Below are 27,197 nucleotides of genomic sequence, written 5' to 3'. Positions count from 1 at the left end.
GAATATAAAATTACTTTATATTTATCATGTAACTAGAAATAGAAAATGTATGACCACAATTATTTCCACCGTGAGGTCCGAGATCAGCTGGAGTTAGAACAACTGATCGAGAAAATGGCGAGTCTAGCTGCTCCTGTTCGTGTTTCCCCATTGATTAAGGTAAATGGATTGCACTAGTTAAAGGAGCAGTAAGTGAAAGGAACTTGGGTATCTGTTGCCGTTAAGAATGTGGATGTGGTATGAATTTGATGTATTAATATAAGATGGTGGAGGCGGAGTAGCCAGAAGCCGGCCTAACTACTGCCGTCTGCTGATCATATATAAATTTTACATTTGCTTATACAAGCAGACCTTTACCATGGCGTTTCATGTCATAAGTACAAGAAAAATTCGATCTAAAATAGAATAGAAGTAAATGATACATATAACTAGTGAATAACATTTTAAAGTTATAAGACCAATTTTCGATTTGTTCTTCAAAATATTAAACCTGTGACATAACAAATTGGCAGGGGTAATGTTATTACATAACTGGAATGTGATATACGAAAAAAAGAATGTGCTAGCAGAACTGAGTCAAACAGTATTGAGAAGTGGTCGGGAAAAAAATGGGTTTCCTTTTTTTTTGTTTTTTATTACTGATTAAATATGTGAAAAATCAGAGAACGCTGATTCCCAATGTAGTCCTCTTCTACATACAAACAGGACTTATAATGTATCATTCTGTGCTAAGATAGTTGCAATAAATTGGCATAATGAGTGAAAAATGAACTTTAAAGAATTGAGCTTGGATTAGTATTTGCTATTTTATATATGACCTCAGACTGATGTTTACCCATGTCTGAGGTGCTTATCGAGTTTGGCTTTAAAATTTATTTTGCAGGGATATCATATCAAGGGAAATCATTTGGTGAAAGCATGCAAGTTTAAGGAATTGATTGGTACGACTTGTCTAGTAGAAGAAGAGGGATGCTGCTATAGTGTTCATATTTCCTTGCACTGTGTTTTAGGACTGTAAAAGATAATCTTCCAGTAGACTTAAAGATAAAGTTCCACCTAGTACTTATTTGGATTTTTGTTGGGTTTTATGTGATTTGTAAATTAGTGTACAAAGGGTCTACAACTGATATGAACAGTTTAGATATGGTGACACTTGTTGAAAAAAAAAAAAATATCTACATAAGGCATACTTTCCTCTCTTGCCATCTGTATGTTTTCTCTTAATGGTAAGGATGGGTTTCATGTATAAAGGAATGTCAGTACTACACCGAATGCTTTTTTTCTTATGTTGAAGGCTTGGTCATGGACAAAAGTCTACATCAAAGGAGGGCCTTAATTGAAATGTAAAGGGAATAATGAAAGGGAAAAAGAAGACAAGGGAAAGTATTTATGAATTATGGAGGAAATAAAAAACTTGTCTTTAAAATGCGCCAGGTCATAGTTATTGCGAGACATGAGAAGGTAGAGTTTCCAAAGCTTTAACGTGTAGGAAAAGAAGCAGTTATCAAACTGCCCATGCTTGAGTTCCTGATGGCCACACAATAATCATGTGATACAGCAGCTTGCCTAGTATTGCATGGTCTAGTTAGTGGTGGGTGCACAAAAGTAGTCAGCTCTCGGGAGCAAAAACTAAGGTAATACCTGTTGAAGAGGGAAAGTGAACCATCGTTATTCATAAACTTTTTTGAATACGAGTAAAGTTTTCATGAAAAAAATAATCAGTGTTCGTCAGTGAAAAGGTATGTTTCCATTGTTTGCCCAATGAACAGGTTCCCAAACTACTATTGATCCAATTCTTTTACAAGCTTTCTGAAGCTCCAATTAAAAATGTGATGAAAACTGCAATGAATAAAGGCATCACATTTGATATAAAGGATATTAAATCCCATTTACAGAGATGTCAAAGCTGTCTTAAGACACATCATGTTTAAGCAAACATCATGTCTAAGCCAGTGTTAAGTCATGGCTTATCTCTCATCACCTAAACAAATGCTGTTATCACTAACAATAGAATTATTGTTACTTATGTAGAATTAGTTTTTATGCATAAATAATTTACACACAGTTCTAATACTCCAAAATATGTTATGGCTTGTTAAGGGTTTGTTGATAAGCCTGATGCATTAAAAGGCTTATTTATTATTCATTAGAACTATCCTTCGATAGAGAAGTTTTGTTCTTCATTGCTTGTATGGTGTTTGAGAATATATGATTATGTTGTATATTGCCATAGTTAAGTATTAGTGGTGAGGGCTATGAATATCAATGGAGTGTGAGGTTAATTAATGTGAAATGTAGGTAAAACCTTGTAATAATCACACTTAAATGTACATTTTTGTTCCATTGCCCTTATACAGGGGCACTGTCAATGTTTTAGAGTTTTGTAGAATTTTGCAGGGATAGTATAGGATGAGGAGGAGACTCGTTGAATCACCCTTCCAAGTAAAAGAAAACTAAACATGTGGATATAATTGATATACTTTATGACAATAATTTTCTGTTGGATAAAAAAAATGACAATTTTCACTTTAAAAAGGGTGTCGTTGGAGAAGTACAATGTCTTTTCTTGCAGTTTGGTCGATGGGCTGCACTGTTGACAGGCATCATATATGGGAGAAGCCACTTCAAAACCCTGAGTGCAAAGGAAACTGTCATTAGAGAAGAGGAAACCAAGCAGGCTGTTATTAGAAATGCACAACTTGCTGAAGAAAAGGCTAAATATAACAGGAGTAAGTACAGTTCCTCTTTGTGAAATGTGGATAATAATATTAGTGATCAAGAAGCATAACTGTTAACTTTAAGTAGAAAGACACACATAATTTGTATATTTACAATAGTTAGCAACCCCATTGCATATTGGTTAGCATCATTTGGTAACAAACACTACCATTAGGAGAAGGGCACTGACTTTTAAAGGTAGTTCTTACTTAGGCCCCATTCATTCTGAAGTATTCCAGTTTTTATTTCCTTTTCTAACATCATCATTTCCTCCTCTTTTCTGCTTTCCTTTTCATGCATTCTGAGACAACGGTTTTTCAGTCATTCATACATCAGAGGAAAATGATGGCAGCTGCTTATTTGGTGACCAAATTATCATTAAGAATTCTATACAAATTCAAGTAGTTCCTATTGTGAACTGATCCTATATCTTTCTTTGATTTTAGACCTTTGCAGCATTTTGCAGTGGGAATTAGTAAAACATTTAAATTCAGTTGTACTAGAATGTAATTTGTTATAATATCTGTCATTCGTTTTCCTCTATTCAGTTTCAAAGCACCACAGGTCATCTTCATTATTAACATTTAGGGCATAACCATACCCTCCACTCTGTCCTGGAAAACCCATGTAATGAACTTTGCAAAGTATGCTTTCCAATAGCTAGGGGTGTTGTGTAGGTGCCATGGTTATATATATTTTTAGCAACAGCCTTATTTACTTTGGATTTATATGCCCTAGTATGGAGTATTGCTCAAATATCTGGGATGATTCTTTCTCCTCTCTGTAAACCAGGTGGAATCAAAAGCCTCTTTATTTTATGAATTTTCCTGGCATCGGCTCTCTTCAGCCTTCCTATCTGTACTCTGCAATGCTGTTTGTGTCTCTCTTTTGTACTTGTAATATTTTTGCCACCGTTATCTTAAGCTAAATGTCTGCATGTCTCTATCCCCAAATCTTGGACACAAGGCACCTGGCTGGCAGCAGCTTCCCAGAGTTTCTGTATGGAGACTTGTCAATTCTCAAGTGGACACAAGGCATCTGGCTGGCAGCAGCTTCCCAGAGTTTCTGTATGGAGACTGGTCACTTGAGAATTAAGCATTGTGATATCTTGAAGAGCTAAGCTCGGGAATTTTTTTCTCATTGCTTCTTAATATAATCTTTCTTCTTTTAAGATTCAGGTCTACAAATACCAGTTGAGTCATGATTAATTTCTACTCATTTTTCTGCTCTGTATTTTTCACCTAAGATTGTCTTTGATTAGGGCATCTTTTGCCTATGCCATATCAGTACTTTAAAAAATTGCAGTAGGGAGTGTTTCACCATAGGAGACACTAAAGATGTCATCAAGCAGGCATATTTCTGAAAGATTTTCTCCTGGGAACTTGTTTCTGGCAACTGTGGTGAACTCCGTCACATGAGCAGAATTGCATAGATATTGATTTGTCACCCTTCCAAACAAAACAAACGGGATGACTATCAACTTGAGTGTGTTAAGAGATAGTTAATGTATTTGGTATTTTATGCTTGATTAAGCAAAAGGGATAAAAACTGTTAAGTTCTGCAAAGCACTGATGAAGCACCATTCATGGCGATGAACTATCAGAATTTACACAAACACAGTTTGTACTATTCAGATCACCAGTTATTTCCAGCTTCTCATGACTGTTGAAGTTCACATAGAAATTCCATTATTTTATTTATTGCCTCCCCTTAGATTAATCTTGATACACTTTTGACATTGTGATGTTTGCTGCTATATGCAGACTCTGGATCTAGGTAGCAACCCTGATAATGCTGAGTAGTGGTGACAAAACTCATATATGAGTTCATTTCTATACTGATTTTCCTAAAAGGGTACACGATAGCAAGGAGGGTCAAAGAAGTTGAAGGAAGGGATGGGATTTGCCCTCTTAATGAGGGGTCTTGTAGTTACTTCAGGTCGCCTTTTCTGGTAGTTCTTGCAGCCCTAAGGCAGGAAATGGTATACTCCTTTTTAATGAGAAGTTGACATGACTAGTCCCATTGATACATTCTAGTCTAAGGTGCTTTTCACACATATTGTAACCTCATGCAAGTAGGTTCTGCACTTAACACAGTTGTGTAGTACAATATGGGAGTGAGCGAGTGCAGATGTAGACTTTTTGGTATAATTACCATAAACTGTCAGACATTGTGGTTAGATATTGCTTTCATTTACTATTAACCTAGGTGCTGGAACAGTTGTTGCATTGTCCTATAAATGCTAATGACACATTTTTTTAGAATGGTCTTGTAGGCCTTTTTATTTTAGGGACCCATGGGCATCTGCCTAGTCTGTCTTGCCTAAATCTGCCCTTGTGCTTGTATCTCACCTACCCATTTCTGCAAATGTCATTTAACCACACTTCTCCACATTTATAAATTCCCCATGAGATATTACAGATGTCAACATTGCTGTGTAGTAAAACTTTTCCTAAAGTGTAACACAAATATTTTTATTGAAAATTCCTTTTGAAATACATGCATATGTTTGTTGAAATTGGATCTTGTTCTTATTGACTTGTTTTTCTCCATAGTTGAAATGATCGAACTGGCGGGACAGGCTGGTGTCAAAGTTCCACCAGACTTCTAGTAGCACTTACGTTCCAGGGGTCCATTCGTATGTATTCATCAGTAATATCATTACACTGTATAAATTTGTAATGGAAAAATATTGTATAAATTGTATCTTTAATAAATGAAAAAGATTTTCTTGTCATTTAATAACCGATTGAATAGCTCTCATGTACTGTGAAAAATATTCCAAAAACTTTATTCCTTCATCCACAACCAAGCCCCACATATAATTGACTTGACCTACTCTTATTCACGCCCATTAACCTATTTACTACGCAATTCAACAAATGTGGCCCTCCCCTAAGTATGCAAAAATTTCCTCTACCAGGATATATGTATAGTATGAATAGTTAAAGATAATACCCAGAAAACCACAATACTTCCCCGTTCATCAGTCATGTAAGTTGATAAATGAACATTAAGTGACTGGTTTGTATCTCCACAATTGTGTTATATGTATACCTGTTTTTTCCAAGTGTAATTTCATTCGACATACTCTAAAAACAGTACAAACTTGGAGCCACTAAAAATCAAAGTGGCTGTACAGATGGATGTTGCCTTAAAAGCATTCATATTACAATACTGTAATGAAAGTAGCTATAAAAGAAGACTATCATTAACAATGATGGCAATAGATGTTGATAAGTTACAGGTTACAGTTTTTGATTCTGAAGAAAGAGGGACATTTATTTATTTATTAATGCATTACCTAGTACATCTAAAATTCACACAATATTTTCAAAGGGGAGAAGTGTATTAAGTTATAGAAATGATAAAAGTGAAATTAAATGTAAAAAATGAGATAAGGATGCAAAGGCTCTATAACACTAAACCTGATGAACACAATCATACCAGATATGGAGCACATAAGGAAAGATGATCATTATCAACAGAAGCACACTCCCTTACAGATGATGGACCGATACTAGCAAAAGCAGTTGAAGAGGCAAAAGAAAACACCGACCCATCCAAAGAGTGGACTCTTTCTTAGAGAAAGGTCCTAGGCAATTATAAAGTGCAAAGTCTGGATTAGACAGAGATGAGTAAAATAATTACCTTTAATATGAAAGAACAGCCAGAAAATATGAGACATATATGTGACATGAAGTTAGAATCCTGAAATAAATAATAGTTTCAAATATAGAAGAAAACTTTTGCGGAAAGTCACGAGAAACCTGATATACCCAGTCACTCCACAAAATCTGTAATAGAATATTAATTGGAAAAATTTAGCGGTAACAATTATTGTGTAAGGATTGCAGTAAATTTTAAAAAACTGAAACAGACATAATACAGTAGCAGAAAATGCAGTAAATATGCCTACTTAAGGAACACCAAAATATATCCAGAAAACAGCACAGTGAAGAAATGGAAACCCAAGGAAAGGTAAATGGAATTGAATCACCAGAAAAGAGAATGAAGGTAAAAGATAGGGGATTAAAACAAAAACTATCTTCAAGAGATGGTAACTGAATAGTAATCTACAGAAATTAACAGCAAGATACAAGAGTAACAATCAAAAAGTTGGAGAAGGGAGACAGAAACAAAGTTAAGATACATAATCTAAGAAATATATTGTCTGAAGGAACACTGAACAGGTGTAGACCAGCATCCATTATCATGTTCCTTTGTAGAACAGTTAACCTTCCCTTGAAGGATAGATAGATATTCAAGAGACATGACCTGCAACTTTTGAGAGAAAATTTGTCATTTTATTTTGTGGTCCCCAAGCTGAGCATAATGCAGAAAGAAACAAGGTTATGGTAGCCACACGCAACTAACCTATCAGGATAAAGAAAATTTAGACATTTAGATATATAAATTTTGGGGGATTAAGGGAAACAAAAAGGAAGAAAGAGAATACTCAGTTGACCAATAAAGAGTAAGTTCATACCACACACCAAAGAATGAGGCAGCAGCATGAATAAAACAAACAGGTAAGGGCCAATGAAACGACAAAGAGCAAGAAAACTGAACCTGACAGCGTGTATCTATGGTATCATGTAAAGAGTCCAGATTTACAAACCAGCTACTGTAGTAAGTTTTAGAATGAACATTTTTTTCATGTATCCATTTCCTCCATTAGGAAGGTTGTGCCAGTAATAGACAAAAAGAAAAAAGGCACACTCACATGCATTCTCTAGCTGTCATGTGTAATGCACCAAAATGATGGCCCTGTATCCACAACCAGGCCCAACAAGCCTTTCCATGGTTTCCCCCAAGCTACTTCATATTCCCTGGTTCAGTCCACTGACAGCTTGTTGCCTCCTATACACCACACAGCTCACTGCATGCCTTTCACTCTCCCACATATTCAGATCAAGATCACTCAAAATCTTTTTTATTTCATCTCTCCATCTCATATCTGGTCTTCCTCCTCTTGTTGCCTCAACTTCTGATACATATATTCTCTGTCATCCTCTCCTCACTCATTATATTCAGACCTTTGCACACAACCTCTTCAGGTCTCTCGACCACACTGTTCTTAATAGCACGCCTCTCTAAACATTCTGGTTGTAACTTGATCAAAGCACCTTACATTGCTTAATGTCCTCAAACATTTCATTTCCAACACATCAACCCTCCTCCATACATACTTATATATAGCCCATGCCTCACATTTATACATCACTTGGATTGCCATAACTTCAAACATATAAGTTTTGGCCTCCCAGCTGACTACCTCTCTTTCTACATGTTCCTCAATGTTGCAAGAACCTTCAACCCCTCTCACCCTTTGAGTCACTTTTGCTTTCATGGTTTCATTCCTACAAAGTCTACTACAAGGTATCTAAAGCTCTCCACTTTCTCCAATATTTGTCCATTCAAACTCATACACCAATTAACCTCCCCTTTGCTCTGCTAAACCTAATAATTGCTTTTATTCACATTTACCCTCAACCTCCTTTCAATCTTGCAGTTTCTCAGTCGAATCTGCCACAACTGCTGTTAGGTCCAGGTTCCCTCACCCCCTACAACTTGCATACTCGCCCGTCTTCGAGGTCCTTCCATTTACCCTTCTCACCACTCATTCCATAAATAAATGGTGACAACACACACCCCTGCCGTACACCACCCTTAACCTAGAAGCACTTTCTCCTCCTACTAGTACAAACGCCTTTCCTCACACACCATATTGGTAAGAGCTTCCATAAGGTATGTCTATCAGTCCTTCTCATATACCTTCTTTAGATCCATAAACGCCACACATATCCATCTGTTTCTCTTTATTATTTCTCACATCCATTATTGCAAACACCTGATCCACACACCCTCTGCCACTCGAAATAAAGTCCTACAGTTCATCGCAAACGAAAAAAAAAATACCCTCACATCGAAAACACACAAGAACGATTTAAAGATGGAACCAAGTGACACGTGCTGCAATGAAGAAGCACTGAGTAAAGCCATCAGTCAATAGTTCTTGCACGAAATGCAATTACTAGACGCTATGACCGGAAGCTGAGAAAAAGGCTGGTCAAGAGGGATTTATAGAAAACCTTAAGTTTACGGGTAGTAGATGGTTGGAATGGTCTAAGCCATGAGACTTAATGCCGGCAGCTTGTTGATGATACAGAAAGGATAAGAAATGGAAGATATGAGTCCAATATTCTCTCCCCGTAATGTACAAGAGGTAATAGCACATATACACAGTCTATCTAAAGCCAACAAAAATGCGTATTCAGTAAACACGAGTAAAACCTACACCAGATATCTATAGAAACGCTATAGCCATCTTCCGTTTCTTAATTGTATCTTCTCTCTCAACTTTTTTTTTTTTTTTGGACACACCTAACCACACACTTTTTTTTTTATTTTGAAAGATGGGAGTGTAGACTATGGAAGAGTTGGATAGATATAGCGAGATTGATGGTTAAAGCCCGCGATGAATCAGATATCAGAGATGAATGGTATTAGTATGTATTTGTGGCATATTTTGTGTAAGGTGGTATGTTTGCCAATTTTGATCCCACTTGAAACATCTTTATGAGCGATATGGGAACAAGAATTTTACTTGTGGAAGAGCATGTTTCACACACTTTTACACACTGAGAATGGGTTGAAGATGTGGGCAAATGATTTTCGAAGGCTGTTGTGTACTTGTTTCGCTCTCATGGAATTAAGAATGAAAAAAAGGATGGATTTTTATCCTCCTAGACCCTTTCACACATACTTTACTTTTTGTTTGCTAGCAATTATGTGTGCCAGTTTTTTTTTTTTTTTATTGAACTTAATCTGAGACTATGTTCGCTGTGACTATGTTCGCTGAGGTGGGAATAGAGCGGGTTTATTTACAGTCGGTAAGCGGCGAGATGAGGAACCCTATCAGCTGATTACTCCACCTACCCGACCAGAGATAAGTAAACACTCGACAGCTGGTTACTGAGTATAATAACTATCAGAGAAGGACTTGTCTAGTATCTAGAAGTAAATAAAATTCGAAGGAAATTTGTTAAAGGGCACGTTGGCCACTTAGTGTATATGTGCTTTTGTTGGTTCACACGCTAAAATGTTATACATAATCAGAGCCTCCGTAAGAACCTTCGTGGAATGCCGGACAAGTAAATTTTCAACACGACAATCACTGTGCAGATTTGCTGGCCTTGGGTGGACCACCCGTGGTGTGTCCAGCAGCACTAAAAAGTACAAGCGGCAGAAGGACCCGGCCAGGCAGTTCCCAGAGCTTGAGGACAGATCGGATGATCATTATCGAAAGATCAAGCATGTTAATCCGTATCAAAGGACGTATGATATATTAACTAGTGACGTAAAGAATTTCTATAAAAGTGTTAAAAGTAAGATTAACAGAGGAGAGCCACAGGAAAGTCGAGGTTCATCCATGGATTCAAGAAATAGGCCTGAAAAAATTTGGCCATCATATTGCGATGTTTTGGTGGTAGGTGGTGGAGTAATGGGATCTTCCGTTGCATACCATCTAAAAGAACGTGCTCTTCAGGGATTAAATGTGGTAGTTGTTGAGCATGACTCCACGGTAAGTGTGAACTTGAAAAGTATTTTATAGTAACCTTAGATTAATATGTTATGAAAGACAAATTTTGATATACTGTATTAAGAGAAAAATGAAACAGGAGAACATTAACTGGTAACGTCAATTTTCATTATAGTATGGGATGTGGTGTATAGCTGAGAGGGCTATGATGAGGGGAAATGTGGAGTTATGTAATGCTTAAGTTAAGTGAAACATTTGTGGAAATTGACAGAACCAATTAAAACTTCAACTAACCTTTCCTAGTAGCTGATTAACCTGAATTATGTTTACAATAGCAAGTGTGCTTCATGAAAATGCATTTTCACACCTGAGAGGTGCTCAGTGTGGCAGAGGTGGATTTTAGCATGTATTTCTGCTGCCACACTTTTTGAACACAGAATACTTCCTCACTTTGCTTTGCTAAAGAAAAGGGCAGGTCTCATGGGAGCCCATCACTTGAAACTTAAGTATGGAGTGACTATTGTAGAACTCTGGGTTTAGAATTTTGGTTGCCATCTGAGTTAAGGTTACTCTGGATCTACCCCTCACTCTGCTTATGACAGGACCTGCCCTGACTGTGAATAGACTGACCCTGCTCTATTAGAGGGTTTGATAGTCCTGTTGATGCCCCTCTGTTTAAAGGGAAAGGAGGTTCTCTGATCTTCCATCGAACTTAGAAACCCCCTGGTGGATGGATCCATTGCAGCTTAAGAATAGTTTTAAATCTTGCTGGGATCTTTCATCAGCTATAAGAACCTGTGTATATTCCTCAGTCTTCTTCCTCTCCTTCAAGGAAATTTTTTTGGGGCCCTTTCATGATACAAGAGCCCCTTCCAAGTCCTAAGAAGCCTTGTGTCCCTTTCTTTCCCTGTGGTTGGAGTACTCTAACTCAGTCTGAGGCTTCATATAATGAGAAAGTATCAGCAGAATCTGCTCAAGGGAACAGTTTGACTTTAGGAAGAGTTGAATCTCTGTTTACCAGTAATTTGGATGGTCAGTCCTGGCTCCCATTTCACAGACCATTTGCCACCTGATTATTGTTTTAAGTTAGACATTCACATGCTTGGAGCTTGGTTCTGGTTGATCTCAGTTTTCCCACTACTGATAACCTTCATCCTGGAAGAAGTTATTTGATGTTCAGGAAACCTTCACAGAGTTTTTACAGCAGGTCTTTATTTTTTGAGAATACTTCGGAGGTCCTCAAGGTCCTTAATACTGCTCCTGAAAACAGACAAAGCATTTTCTTTAGCTTTCCATACTGGATTTTTCCCGTGGAGGATTTTTTTGGCTAATCCTGAGGTGTTTCAGCAATGATTTTTGGTTAAGAATGTTCACCTTGTGTATTCCAGAACTGTTTCACAGATAAAGGAAAGATGGATTTCACCTTTTGAAACTTAGTTGCTTTTCACCATGGCATGCCTGGTCTAATGGGATTTGGAAACATTTAACCTGTTAGTTTTTAACATATCTTCCTTTCTTCACTTCAATTCTGTTAGTTAATTAATCTTTTAGTTAGTTAATCTGCCTATTGTGAAGCCTGTATCTCACTAGCAGAACATTTCATTAATTAGAGGTGTTTTGGAGAGTCTTGGGGTATGCTCTAAGATACTTAGGATAGAGATGTCCCAATTGGAGAAGATAGATCTGAGTGTGCCACAGGATAACTTGTAAGGTAACTGATTATTGCCTTCATTTTTCATCTTTTTTGAAAGCTTTACTCTAGCCCTCCTCCTTCATGTTGGTATGCTCTCAAGCTTACAAGATTTTTCATACCTAGAGAGAAATGCAAGTTTTGAAAGATGAAAGACTTTTTCACTCCAGAGCGGCATCCAGAGAGCATTTTTTTCTGGGTTAATGTTTCCTACCCTTCCTTGTCCTTTGTTTTTTCAAATAACTTATCTCTTAATCAGTGGTGACCACCACTGATGCAGAGTTTCTGATCCAAGAATTTTACAGCAGCTGGTCAGTACTGACCCTGGCAGAGAGAAAATAGTAATGTCTTTGCTGACATGATTAGTCAAGGTCAGATCTGAGACCATGCTACTACTGGAAGGGTGTTTTAGTGACAGGGGAGAAGCAGTTACCTCTCCTGAAGGCAGGAGATTAGAACATTCTAATCCTCAGGATCCTGAGGATATTCTCAAGTTTGTAGGACTGCCCCAGAGAGAAGGAATTTTTCATTCTTTAGAAATTAGATTTTTATAATATTAATATTTTTATAATATTAATTAGCTTGTCTTGGAAGCTCATCATAGCAGTCAGTTGTGTTGACCTGATACTCATGAAGCTGATAACATACAGTGTGCTCAGAATGCATCAAAAGCATTCTAGTAAAATGAATTTCATTGTTCTTGTAATGCTGTTGCCTCTTTACTTCAGTCCAAAATATCCGTTACTATCCTGTGGCTTACTCCAGATAATTACAGTGGAATTCTTTTGCAAATAGTTTAGTTCTTACTTTTTGATATTGTGTAAGTGCAGTATTTTCACTTATTTATATTTTACTTCCAGTAGATATTCTGCATGGCAAGTAGCATAGTCCCACAGACCTTCCTCATAGGTACTTGTAAGCCATCACCAAAGGAAGGCATTTTAAGTTACTTCATATCCTGTGTGCAAATAACACATCCTTTCTTTTTTAAAGCCCAACTTAATTACTAATTTCATATTGATTCAGTGAAATGAGTATATGAATTAAGTATACGGTAATGGAATGTTTGTTTACACCTGCCATGAAGCTTTGTTTTGTTTGCTTTGTCGCTGTCTCCCACGTTAGCAAGGTAGGGCAAGGAAACAGACAAAAGAATGGCCCAACCCACCAACCTACACGTCCACACATGCAAATATACATACGTATACATCTCAACGTATACATATATATACACACACAGACATATACATATATACACATGTACATAGTTCATACTGTCTGCCTTTAGTTCATACTGTCTGCCTTTATTCATTCCCATCGCCACCCCAACACATATAAATAACAACCCCCTCCCCCCACTTGTGCGCTAGGTAGCACTAGGAAAAGACAATAAAGGCCACATTCGTTCACACTCAGTCTCTAGCTGTCACATATAATGCACTGAAATCACAGCTCCCTTTCCACATCCAGGCCCCACAGAACTTTCTATGGTTTACCCCAGACGCTTCACACGCCCTGGTTCAATCCATTGACAGCACGTCGACCCCAGTATACCACATCATTCTAATTCACTCTATTCCTTGCACGCTTTCACCCTCCTGCATGTTCAGGCCCCGATCACTCAAAATCTTTTTCACTCCACCTTTCCACCTCCAATTTGGTCTCCCACTTCTCCTCGTTCCCTCCACCTCTGACACATATATCCTCTTGGTCAATCTTCCCTCACTCATTCTCTCCATGTGACCAAACCATTTCAAAACACCCTCTTCTGCTCTCTTAACCACTTTCTTTTTATTACCACACATCTCTCTTACCCTATTATTACTTACTCGATCAAACCACCTCACACCACTTATTGTCCTCAAACATCTCATTTCCAGCACATCCACCCTCCTCTGCACGACTCTCTATCTATAGCCCACGCCTAACAACCATATAACATTGTTGGAACCACTATTCCTTCAAACGTAGCCATTTTTGCTGTCGAAGATAATGTTCTCAACTTCCACACATTCTTCAACACTCCCAGAACTTTCGCACCCTCCCCCACCCTATGATTCACTTCCACTTCCATGGTTCCCTCCGCTGCCAAATCCACTCCCAGATATCTAAAACACTTCACTTCCTCCAGTTTTTCCCCATTCAAACTTACCTCCCAATTGACTTGTCCCTCAACCCTACTGTACCTAATAAACTTGCTCTTATTCACATTTACTCTCAGCTTTCTTCTTTCACACACTTTACCAAACTCAGTCACCAGCTGTATGTACAATTTATGATATAGATAAATAAAGTGGAATGGTAGTCAGGAAGAATGCTCTACTACAAAGCTTGAGGAGGTAAGTTTGAATTCTGTCTATGCTTACCTTGAAAGGTTTGCCCAACACTTTCCCTGTCTCTAAATGGGCAGTTGCTTCCTCTTTGTGACCAGATGACTAAAGGTGATACATAATGCCAACCACATTAATCCCTGTTCCATCAGCTTTGAAATCTATGTTGCAGTGTGCTTTAAAATTAATGATGATTATGGTTGATGAAGATATAAGAGGCTTCTTTTTCTCTTTCTCTCACCAGTACAAAAAGGCATCAACTGTTTTGTCAGTAGGTGGCATCCGCCAACAGTTCAGTGTACCCGAGAACATCCAACTTTCAATGTATGGAGTGGAATTTTTACGAAAATCTAAAAGTCTTCTAGCAGTGGAAGGAATGGATCCTCCTGATATTCAGTTTAATCCTCATGGTTACCTTACTTTGGCATCAGAGGCTGGAATCCAGCAGCTTATTGAAAATTACAATTTGCAGAGGCAAGTTTTCTTTAAGTATTTTTGTTATTAGAGTAAGATATCCCACTCAGATATGTTCTGCAGTTGGAAATGAATGGATTAGGGTAAATTTTCAGCCATCATAATGAATGTGTGATTTTTTCCAGGTCATCTGAATTACCCCAACCCTTAATTAACCCTCAAATCAGTTGAGTAATGTATTGCATACAATGGACATCCTTAAACACATGAATATGCTAATGTAGCTAGCATAGCACTGTATCTTAGATTTAGTGTCATATACCAAGTTTGTGTGTGGACATTACCTTAAATGTTTCTTTTTTTCTTTTTATTTTCACTTGATTATGAATCACTAGAACTTTGAATACCACTTGTAGGAAGTAGAAAGAAATAGTGGTAGTTGTAGGTGAGGAATAGGGAAGCAGTTATGGCATGTACAAGAGGTGCATGTGTCCTGTGAAAGTGGGAGGTGGGCAGATTAGAAAGGGTTGTGAGTGATGGGATGAAGAAGTAAAGTTGCTAGTGAAAGAGAAAAGACAGAAGTTTGGTCAGTACTCACAAGGAAAGAGTGCAGATGATTGGGAGATGTATAAGAGAAAGTGGGAGGAGGCCAAGAGGAAGTTGCACGGGTTGAAAAAGAGGGCAAATGTGTGTTGTGGTGAGAAAGTATCATTAAACTTTAGGGAGAACAGAAAGATGTTTTGGCAGGAGGTAAATAATGTGCGAAAGACAAGAGAACAAATGGGAACATGGGTAAAGGGAGCAAAAGGGAAGTGGGAACAGGTAATGATGGAGTGAGTATTTTGAAGTATTTTTAAATGTGTGAGATGATAAAGTGGCAGATGTAGGGTGTTTAGGTCAGGGTGATATGTGAAATGAGAGGGTCAGGGAGTGATTCAGTGAAAAGAAAAGAGGTGGTGATATCCTTGTGGAAGATGAAATCCAGCAAGGTGGTGGGTTTGAATGGTATTGCAGTTGAATTTATTAAGAAAGAGGGTGATTGTGTTGTTGACTGTTTGGTAAGGATATTCAGTGTATGCATGGATGGATCATGGTGAACTGCCTGAGGATTGTAAGAATACATGTATAGTGTTATTATATAAAGGCAAAGGGTATATATAGGTGAGTGTTCAAACTATAGATGCATAAGTTTTTTTAGTATACTGTAAATTGTAAGGGAGGGTATTTATTGAGAGAGTGAAGGCATGTATAGAGCATCAGATGGGAGGAGCAGTGTGGTTTCAGGAGTGGTAAAGTAAGTGTGGATTAGGTGTTCACTTTGAGGAATGTGTGTGAGAAATACTTAGAAAAACAGATGGGTTGTATGTGGCTCTTATGGATCTGGAGAAGTTATATGATAAGTTTGATAGAGATGCTTTGTGGAAAGTCGTAAGAATATATAGTGTGAGAGGTAAGCTACTAGAAGTGGTGAGAAGTTTTTATCAAGATTGGTCTGTGGCAAGGGTGTGTGATGTCACCTTGGTTGTTTAATTTGTTTATGGATGGATGGTACGGGAGGTTATACAAGTCTTGGAGCAAGGGGTGAGTATGCAGTCTGTTGGGGATGAGAGGACCTGGGATTGTGAGTCAACTGTTGTTTGCTGATGATACAGCTTTTGTGGCTGATTTGAGTGAGGAACTGCAGAAGTTGGTGACTGAGTTTGGGAGGGTGTGTGAAAGGAGAAATTTGAGAGTGTATGTGAACAAAAGCAAGGTTATTAGGTTCAGTAGAGTTGATGGACAAGAGAGTTGGGTTGTAAGTTTGAATGGAGAAACACTGGAGGAAGTGAAGTGCTTGTTTAAGATATCTGGGAGTGGACTTGACAGTGAATGAAACAATGGAAGCAGAGGTGAGTCATTGGGGGGGTTCTGGAAGCGATGAAGATGTGTAGAAAGAGAGAACGTGATCTCAGAGAGCATTAATGGGTATGTTTGAAGTAGTAGTAGTTCCAACAATATTGTATGGTTGTGAGACATGGACTATAGATAGGGTTGTGCAGAAGAGGGTGGTGGTGTTGGAAATGAAACGTTTGAGGACATTATGTGGTGTGAGGTGGTTTGATCGAGTAAGTAATGAAGTAAGAGAAATGAAGATGTGTAGAAAGAGAAAACGTGATCTCAGAGAGCATTAATGGGTATGTTTGAAGGAGTAGTAGTTCCAACAATATTGTATGGTTGTGTGGCATGGACTATAGATAGGGTTGTGAGGAGGAGGGTGAATGTGTTGTTCAGGCCCTGATCAATCAAAATCTTTTTCTTTCCACTCTTCCATCACTAATTTGGTCTCCCACCTCTCCTTGTTCTTCCACCTCTGACACATATATCCTCTTTTTCAACCTTTCCTCACTCATTCTCTCCATATGTCCAAACCATTTCAACACAACCTCTTCTGCTTTCTCAACCCCACTATTTTTACTTCCACACATCTCTCATACCCTTTCATTACTTAATCGATCAAACCACCTTACACCACATATTGTCCTCAAACATTACATTTCCAACACATCCACCCTCTTCTGCACAACCATATCTATAGCCCATGCCACGCAACCATATACCATTGTTGAAACTACTATTCCTTCAGTTATACCCATTTTTGCTCTCCAAGATAACTTTCTCTCCTTCCACACATTCTTCATCGCTCCCAGAACCTTCGCCCTCTCCCCCACCCTTTGACGCACTTTCATTTCCATGGTTCCATCCACTACTAAGTCCACTCCCGGATATCTAAAACACTTCACTTCCTCCAGTTTTTCTCCATTCAAACTTACATCCCATTTAACTTGTTCCTCAGCCTTACTGAACCTAATAACCTTGATCTTATTCACGTTTACTTTCAACTTTCTCCTCTCTCACATTTTTCCAAACTCACTCACCAACCATTGCAGTTTCTCACCCAAATCAGCCACCAGAACTGTATTATCAGAGAACAACCACTGACTCACTTCCCCGGCCCTCTCATCCACAACAGACTGCATACTCACCCCTCTCTCCAGTACCACCCCATCCATAAATAAATTAAACAACCATGGGGACATCACACACCCCTGCCACAAACCGACATTCACTGGGAACCAATCACTTTCCTCTTTTCCTACTTATATACTTGCCTTACTCATACACATGCCTTACATCCTTGATAAAAACTTTTTACTGCTTTTAGCATCTTACTTCCCACACCATATACTCTTAAGACCTTCCACAAAGTATCTTTATCAACCTGATCATATGCCTTCTCCAGATCCACAAATGCTACATACAAATCCATGTTTTTTTTAACTATTTCTCACATACATACATACACTCTTCTTTTTTTCTCCTACATATTCTCCATTTCCCATGTTACTAGCATTGAAAGCAGAAGAATGAGCCTTAGAGGGAAGATACTCACTTGGCCCTTTCCTCTGTTCCTTCTTTTGGAGTAGTAAAAACTGGAGGAGAGGATTTGCAAAGCTTTTTTGAGGTCCATAAATGCCACATACAAATCCTCTTGTTTCCCTAAGTATATCTCACACATTCTTTTTAGCAAACACCTGATCCACACTTTGTGTGTGACTTCTGAATCTACATTTTTTCTTAGTCGGATGCTCTGTTGATGCTACTGCCTTCTCAATCAACACTTGTCTATACAACTTACCCGGTACACCCAGCAAACTTATACCTCAGTAATTCAGACACTTACCTTTGTCTTACATGCCTATATACAATGGCACTGTACATGCATTCCACCGGTCCTCAGGCAGCTCACAGTGATCTATGTATGCATTGAAAATCCTGACTAACCAATCCACAGCACATTCACCCCTTTTCTCAAAAAATTCAACTGCAATACTCTTCACTCAGGCTACCTTGCCAATTTGCATCTTATTTAAGGCTTTCACCACCACTTCTCTTTTCACCAAACCACTTTCCATGAATGTCTCACTTTGCATGGCTCCCTCACCCAAACACCCTACATCTGAAATCCTATCATCGCACAGCCCTTCGAAGCACTCATCCCATTTCATGTTCACCTAATTACTTCTTGCTACCACTTTCCCATTTGCCCCCTTCATGAGTGCTCCCATATGTTCTTTTTTTCCACACTATTAATCTCTCACCAAAACATCTTATTCTGCTTTTAAGTTTCTAGACACTTGCTCACCTCAAGTCTCATTTGCCCTCTTTATTAACACCTACACCTTCCTCTTGACCTCCTGCAGCTTTCCCTGTGCATCTCTGAGTTAATCTTACTCCTTCCCTGTAAGTCTGTAAGTACTGCCCATTCACCACTCTTTTATCTTTCATTTGCATATTTACTTCATCCCACTTCTTAGAACTCTTTCTCACTTGCCCACCTCCAATCTTCTGCATGTCACACACATATCTCACACATACTGGTACTGCTTTCCTAAATACCACCCATTTCTTACTCACTCCCCAAGCTTTGTTTACTCCTACCTTTTCCATTCTACACAATCTAATCAATTATCTTTTGCAAGCTCGCTCACTTTCACCACTCTCTTCTCACCCTTATTATTTTTTATTTTATATTTATTTTGCTTTGTCGCTGTCTCCTGCATTAGTGAGGTAGCACAAGGAAACAGACAAAAGAATGGCCCAACCCACCCACATACATATGTATATACATACATGTCCACACACACAAATATACACACCTATACATCTCAATGTATACATATATATACACACACAGACATATACATATATACACATGTACATAATTTATACTGTCTGCCCTTATTCATTCCCATCACCACCCCGCCACACATGAAATAACAACCCCCTCCCCCCACATGTGCACGAGGTAGCGCTAGGAATAGACAACAAAGGCCACATTCGTTCACACTCAGTGTCTAGCTGTCATGTATAATGCACTGAAACCACAGCTCCCTTTCCACATCCAGGCCCCACAGAACTTTCCATGGTTTACCCCAGACGCTTCACACGCTCTAGTTCAATCCATTGACAGCACGTTGACCCTGGTATACCACATTGTTCCAATTCACTCTATTCCTTGCTCGCCTCTCACCCTCCTGCATGTTCAGGCCCCAATCACTCAAAATCTTTTTCACTCCATCTTTCCACCTCCAATTTGCTCTCCCACTTCTCCTTGTTCCCTCCACCTCTGGCACATATATCCTATTTGTCAATCTTTCCTCACTCATTCACTCCATGTGACCAAACCATTTCAAACACCCTCTTCTACTCTCTCAACCACAATCTTTTTATTACCACACATCTCTCTTACCCTATTATTACTTGCTCGATCAAACCACCTCACACCACATGTTATCCTCAAACATCTCATTTCAGCACATCCACCCTCCTCCGCACAACTCTATAGCCCATGCCTCGCAAACATATAACATTGTTGGAACCACTATTCCTTCAAATATACCCATTTTTGCTTTCCGAGTTAATGTTCTTGACTTCCACACATTCTTCAACGCTCCCAGAACTTTCGCACCCTCCCCCACCCTATGATTCACTTCCAATTCCATGGTTCCATCTGCTGCCAAATCCACTCTTAGATATCTAAAATACTTCACTTCATCTAGTTTTTCTCCATTCAAACTTACATCCCAATTGACTTGTCCCTCAGCCCTACTGTACCTAATAACCTTGCTCTTATTCACATTTACTCTCAGCTTTCTTCTATCACACACTTTACCAAACTCAGTCACCAGCTTCTGCAGTTTCTCACATGAATCAGCCACCAGCGCTGTATCATCAGCGAACAACAACTGACTCACTTCCCAAGCTCTCTCATCCACAACAGATTGCATACTTGCCCCTCTTTCCAAAACTCTTGCATTCACCTCCCTCACAACCTCATCCATAAACAAATTAAACAACCATGGAGACATCACACACCCCTGCCACATACCAACATTCACTGAGAACCAATCACTTTCCTCTCTTCCTACATGTACACATGCCTTACATCCTCGATAAAAACTTTTCACTGCTTCTAACAACTTGCCTCCCACACCATATATTCTTAATACCTTTCACAGAGCATCTCTGTCAACTCTGTCATATGCCTTCTCGAGATCCACAAATGCTACATACAAATCCATTTGCCTTTTTAAGTATTTCTCACATACATTTTTCAAAGCAAACACCTGATCCACACATCCTCTACCACTTCTGAAACCACACTGCTCCTCCCCAATCTGATGCTCTGTACATGCCTTCACCCTCTCAATCACTACCCTCCCTTATAATTTCCCAGGAATACTCAACAAACATACCTCTGTAATTTGAGCACTCACTTTTATCCCCTTTGCTTTTGTACAGTGGCACTATGCAAGCATTCCGCCAATCCTCAGGCACCTCGCCATGAGTCATACATACATTAGATAACCTTACCAACCAGTCAACAATACAGTCACCCCTTTTTTTCATAAATTCCACTGCAGTACCATCCAAACCCACTGCCTTGCCGGCTTTCATCTTCTGCAAAGCTTTTACTACCTCTTCTCTGTTTACCAAATCATTCTCCCTAACCCACTCACTTTGCACACCACCTCGACCAAAACACCCTATATCTGCCACTCTATCATCAAACACATTCAACAAACCTTCAAAATACTCACTCCATCTCCTTCTCACATCACCACTACTTGTTACCACCTCCCCCTTAGCCCCTTTCACTGAAGTTCCCATTTGCTCCCTTGTCTTACGCACTTTATTTCCCTCCTTCCAAAACATCTTTTTATTCTCCCTAGAATTTAATGATACTCTCTCACCCCAACTCTCATTTGCCCTCTTTTTTGCCTCTTGCACCTTTCTCTTGACCTCCTGCCTCTTTCTTTTATGCATCTCCCAGTCATTTGCATTATTTCCCTGCAAAAATTGGCCAATTGCCTCTCTCTTCTCTTTCACTAATAATCTTACTTCTTCATCCCACCACTCACTACCCTTTCTAATCTCTCACCTCCCACGCTTCTCATGCCACAAGCATCTTCTGCACAAACCATCACTGCTTCCCTAAATACATCCCATTCCTCCCCCACTCCCCTTATGTACTTTGTTCTCACTTTTCCCATTCTGTACTCAGTCTCTCCTGGTACTTCCTCACACAAGTCTCCTTCCCAAGCTCACTTACTCTCACCACTCTCTTCACCCTAACATTCTCTCTTCTTTTCTGAAAACCTCTACAAAGTTCACCTTTGCCTCCACAAGATAATGGTCAGACATCTCTCCAGTTGCACCTCTCAGCATATTAACATCCAAAAGTCTGTCTTTCACGTGCCTATCAATTAACACGTAATCCAATAATGCTCTCTGGCCATCTCTCCTACTTATATACGTATACTTATGTATATCTCTCTTTTTAAACCAGGTATTCCCAATCACCAGTCCTTTTTCAACACATAAATCTACAAGCTCCACCATTTCCATTTACAACACTGAACACCCCATGTACACCAATTATTCCCTCAATTATTCCCATATTATTATCTCTACAAATTTTCATCCTCTCCATCAGGTAATGATCAGACATCTACCACTTGCCCCTCTAAGCACATTCACATCAAAGACTCTTTTCCATCCCTTTCACTTAGTATGTGATCCAGTATTGCCCACTTTTCATATTTCTCTCTCACCCATGTATTATGTATGCCCATCTTTTAAAAAAAAAAAAACAAGGCCCTGTATTCCCAGTCACCGGTCCTTTTGCAGCACTCAATTCTACAAGCTGTTAACCATTTCTGGTCTCTTTACTGAATACCTCTTGCCTCCCAGTTATACCTTCATATGCACCACTACTCAATTTTGCATTAAGATCAACCTCTTGCCTCCTAGTTATACCTTCATATGCACCACTACTCACTTTCACATTAAGATCAACCATTAATGATACTTTGTGCAGACACACTTACTCATCTTTTTCCAAAACATGCCTCTTTTCCTCATTCTTCTCATGGCCTGGTGCATAAACACTGATGATGATCCATTTCCCACATTCCACTTTCATTTTTACTCACATCAGTGTGGAGCTCACTTTCTAACACTTTTCACACTTTCCTACAACCCTAGACTTAACCTCTAAGACATTCCTAAACCATTCTGCCACTTTACCCATGGGCTTTTTTCACTCAGAGCTAGAACACCCATGTTCCATTCCTCAGACTTAATAACTATCTTTCCTTTCTTTACATCTTGTTTATATTCACACACATTTAGACACCCTAGCGATAGCTTTCAAGGAAGGTTAGTACTTCTCACCTCACTCCTTCATTGTTTCAGCTTTTAGAAATTGAAATACAAGAGGGGAGGTCCCAGTCCCCCACTCTCACTTATAACAGTATTTATAATCATTTGAGTTGTTTCCTTTCTTTTCATACATTCTTGCTATTTCCCACCTGATTAAGATAGTGTTAGGAGCAGATTAATTATCTGTAGGGGGGGGGGTGAATTTTTGTTTAGCTACCTTTATTCCTTCTTTTGGAAAGTGTAGGTGATAAATTCCTATAAATAAATGAAATCACAGATTATATGGCAGTCTGATTTTGAACTGTCTAGTCACCTTCAGCCATTTTTGTGTAACTGATGGATATACTTGATCAGGTGGGCTCCCATGATACAGCAGCCTTTCTAGCTTAATTTCAAATATACACAAAGTAAAGCAATTTGTGATTGATAGTTTGACATTGGACCTTTGTATGCTCAGCTCTCAGCCATTTTAAGAACTTATATGCTCAGGACTCTCAACCACATGCACTTTGCTCAAAGGGCTTGTGTTGTGAAGTAAAATACCATTTTTTTCTCATGGTAAAATATTTTTCTTTGTAGATGGGTCCAATGAATTTTGAAATAATCAGTACAATTTGCTTTGTCCACAGTTGGGTTGGTTAGCATGAATGTGAGAAATTTCCAAATAATTATGGTACCTCCACTCTGTTGAATTTTGGAGTATTTGCATATACATATGAGATATGTGGAAAAAAGGATGGTATGAAAATAAACGGGTTGGAGCTGAGACATACCTCAATGTTTCAACCGTTCAACGGTCTTCTTTGGTGGATACTGTCTTCCCCAGCAAATGATGGTCACCCGGTCAGATGTCTTGGCATGTTGCTCTCTGATTGGATTGCTTGTCTTTCTGTCTCTATGTGTTCACAATGATCGCTGCCTAATGTGACCAGCAGATGAACCCAGACCTTGTGTTAACGTTGTTTTTAATCCCTTCCTCTGGCTAAGCTCTCACACTATCACTAAACAGTTTGCCACTTGCTTTTAGTTGACTTGGCATCAACTATTTAGTGATAGGGTGAGAACTTACCAAGGGGAAGGGATTAGGCATAAAGTTAGCACAGGGTCCGGGTTCATCTGTTGGTCACGCCAGGCAGTGGAGATCACTGTGAATGGGTGGAGGCAGTAGGACAAGCAATCCAATCAGAGAGCGGCACGCCAAGGCGTCCTACTGGGTGGGAATACAGTCCCTCCAAATGCTGGAATCAGTATCTCCTGAGGAAGACCGTTGAATGGTTGAAATGTTGAGGCATGTCTCAGCTCTAACCCATTTGTTTCCATATCATCCTGTTTTACACATTTGTCGTGATAGATAATAGATAATGAGATACTTTGGGGATGGGACCCAAGTCTAAACAGAAAATCCATTTATGTTTTGGATACAGCTAATACACATAGTCTGAAGGTAATGTATAATATATTTTTAATGATTTTGCACATGAAACAAAGTTTGTGTAACACTGAACCATCAGAAAGTTAAAGTGTCACAACATCAGCCACCCATGTGGCCAATCTGTGGTTGTTTGGTATGACCTTCATTCATGACTCTGAATTTATATGCTGCTGATACACAGTCATTTTCTTACACTTATTCACACAGAGCAGAGAATAAGCTAAAAACACAGTGAGTAATGCACATAGGTCTGGCAGTGACGATGGTTTGTAACAAACTGGTGCTAACAGAGTGTCAGAGCCCAGCATGGATAAGTGAGGTCAGCTGTGGAATTTTCCACTTGTAACATCATGTCACCTCTCAGAAAATGTCATATTTTAAATTTTTGGATTAGGGATGCTCAACCTGTATTACTTTATGACAAATGACAGGATATATCGCTAGCAATCGATATATTAGATATCATGAAAGCAGGAATACCAGTGTGGTGCCAGACTGATGGCCATTTCTCTGAATCCTTTGGCTGTTGTGTCATCCTATTTCACTTAAAAAGTGGTATGATTTTTTTTTCTTATTGTGTGTACACTCTTCCAAAAAGTATCAGCCCCTCAGGCTTGAAGTTTCTAATGGTCTACAGTTGGCCAGGTGAGATTAAAACTCGACTTCTCTGTGGTAACAAAATTGTTTTAATCTCGGTTGGTCATTTATAGATTGTTAAAAACCTCAGGCCTGTGGGGCCAATACTTTTTTGGGAGAGTGTACATTCAGTAAGTGTACAGTTTATCATGAAATATGTTTTCTTTTCTGACCAAAAACAAAGGCTAATGTATGCCATACATTAGTTTCATACGTTCTCCAGATATATTCATAGATATCACTTGTGTTAGGAAGTTAGAGGGTTGTTTGTTGATGAAAAATTTACCATTAATCTGTTTGATATATATGATATTTTTAAGTTTAACATTTTTTTTTTTTTTTTCGCTGTCTCCCGCGTTTGCGAGGTAGCGCAAGGAAACAGACGAAAGAAATGGCCCAACCCACCCCCATACACATGTATATATATACGTCCACACACGCAAATATACATACCTACACAACTTTCCATGGTTTACCCCAGACGCTTCACATGCCTTGATTCAATCCACTGACAGCACGTCAACCCCAGTATACCACATCGCTCCAATTCACTCTATTCCTTGCCCTCCTTTCACCCTCCTGCATGTTCAGGCCCCGATCACACCAAATCTTTTTCACTCCATCTTTCCACCTCCAATTTGGTCTCCCTCTTCTCCTCGTTCCCTCCACCTCCGACACATATATTCTCTTGGTCAATCTTTCCTCACTCATTCTCTCCATGTGCCCGAACCATTTCAAAACACCCTCTTCTGCTCTCTCAACCACGCTCTTATTATTTCCACACATCTCTCTTACCCTTATGTTACTTACTCGATCAAACCACCTCACACCACACATTGTCCTCAAACATCTCATTTCCAGCACATCCATCCTCCTGCGCACAACTCTATCCATAGCCCACGCCTCGCAACCATACAACATTGTTGGAACCACTATTCCTTCAAACATACCCATTTTTGCTTTCCGAGATAATGTTCTCGACTTCCACACATTCTTCAAGGCTCCCAGAATTTTCGCCCCCTTTTGTATGAATATGTTTGTGAAAGTTATTGAGTTTGTTTTAAGATGTTTTTCTGTTTTAGGGAAATGGGTGCTAAAGTGGATTTCTTATCAGCAGTGAAGCTCAAGCAGAGGTTCCCATGGCTGAACACAGATGGTGTTGAAGCAGGAGTCATAGGCTTGGAAAATGAAGGATGGTTAGCAAACATTTTTTGCATTGTCTTATCCTGTAGATAATGTTATATGTGTACAATACCTTATAGATACTGTCATCATGTTCAATTGTAATTCATCAAAATGTGTGACCACCAGATTTGATTTACCTAATCTGATGCATCAGGGATGTTGAAATATTGTTTGGAGTGATGTAGGGATGGATGATGTTTAGAATGTAGATAGGAAAGTGCAGCTTGTATTTGCTAGGAGAATCTTGCTTCTGTTGGCTATATGTCTGGTGGGATGGAGTTTAAGATTGGGTTGGGGGCAGTTGTTTAGTGCTTGTTGGGTTCTTTCAATGTGTATGTGTATGATCAGTGTTCTAATTGTTAGGGATGGTAGGACCTGTGAGTGGATATTGCTGAATTGTGAAGCATAGGTAGGCTTTTATCGTTTAGTCATGAAGTGGTTTGTCTGAGAGGGATTTTCGGTTGTTGCAAAGAATTGAGTACTGAGCATATTAAGGTGAGATTGTATTAGGAGGATCTTTGTTTTATTATATAGCTTTCTTTTCCATAGTTTGTTGTGATATGACTATGACATCAAAATGTCACCACTGATCTTGTGAAAAGTATGATTTTGAGCTAGAGTTTTTGTTTGCCCTTAACCCCTTGTATAACTAGCCCACATTCCCCTTGAGGAGCTTGGCTCAACTTATGATGGCTGAGGGCTTAACACGTGTGGTATATATAGATGAGTGGGGGAACATGGAAGTGTGATGTTATGAATAGAGCATGGGGGTACAAGTTTAGCAGTTTATTTAAGACATTTTGTCACACAACTCTTCAAGGAATATCATGATCATGTTTTTTGATGAGGCAGAAGCAATAATACTTTGTTCACACTGGTAGCAAAAGTTCAACATATGAAAAATCCTCAGTCTGTTCTTATTATTAACTGGAGTATGATTTTCTGATTAGAATAATTTACAGCTAAACCTTTTAAGTTTCT

At 38.9% G+C, this 27,197-nt stretch overlaps 2 protein-coding genes across 2 annotated transcripts in view; both read left to right on the top strand.

Moving 5' to 3' along the window:
• On the top strand, positions 1-5,447 carry ATPsynE (ATP synthase, subunit E). Its single transcript, XM_071673887.1, has 3 exons — positions 1-159; positions 2,573-2,729; positions 5,274-5,447. Exons 1-3 carry the CDS (start codon positions 46-48, stop codon positions 5,327-5,329), a joined length of 327 nt encoding a protein of 108 aa, XP_071529988.1. The 5' UTR covers positions 1-45; the 3' UTR covers positions 5,330-5,447.
• A 4,155-nt stretch (positions 5,448-9,602) lies between these two features.
• LOC139755512 (FAD-dependent oxidoreductase domain-containing protein 1-like) overlaps positions 9,603-27,197 on the top strand; it is a 38,605-nt gene continuing 21,010 nt past the window's right edge. Inside the window, exons 1-3 of the mRNA XM_071673885.1 lie at positions 9,603-10,306; positions 14,529-14,758; positions 26,114-26,227. Of these exons, the coding sequence (XP_071529986.1) occupies positions 9,824-10,306; positions 14,529-14,758; positions 26,114-26,227 (827 nt within the window). The 5' untranslated portion in view covers positions 9,603-9,823. The remainder of the gene's footprint in view (positions 10,307-14,528; positions 14,759-26,113; positions 26,228-27,197) is intronic.

Source organism: Panulirus ornatus, chromosome 19 (assembly GCF_036320965.1).
Source record: "Panulirus ornatus isolate Po-2019 chromosome 19, ASM3632096v1, whole genome shotgun sequence".
NCBI classification, from domain to species: domain Eukaryota; kingdom Metazoa; phylum Arthropoda; class Malacostraca; order Decapoda; family Palinuridae; genus Panulirus; species Panulirus ornatus.
The sequence above is the reverse complement of the archived record's forward strand: the minus strand, read 5'-3'. Positions and strand labels throughout refer to the sequence as shown.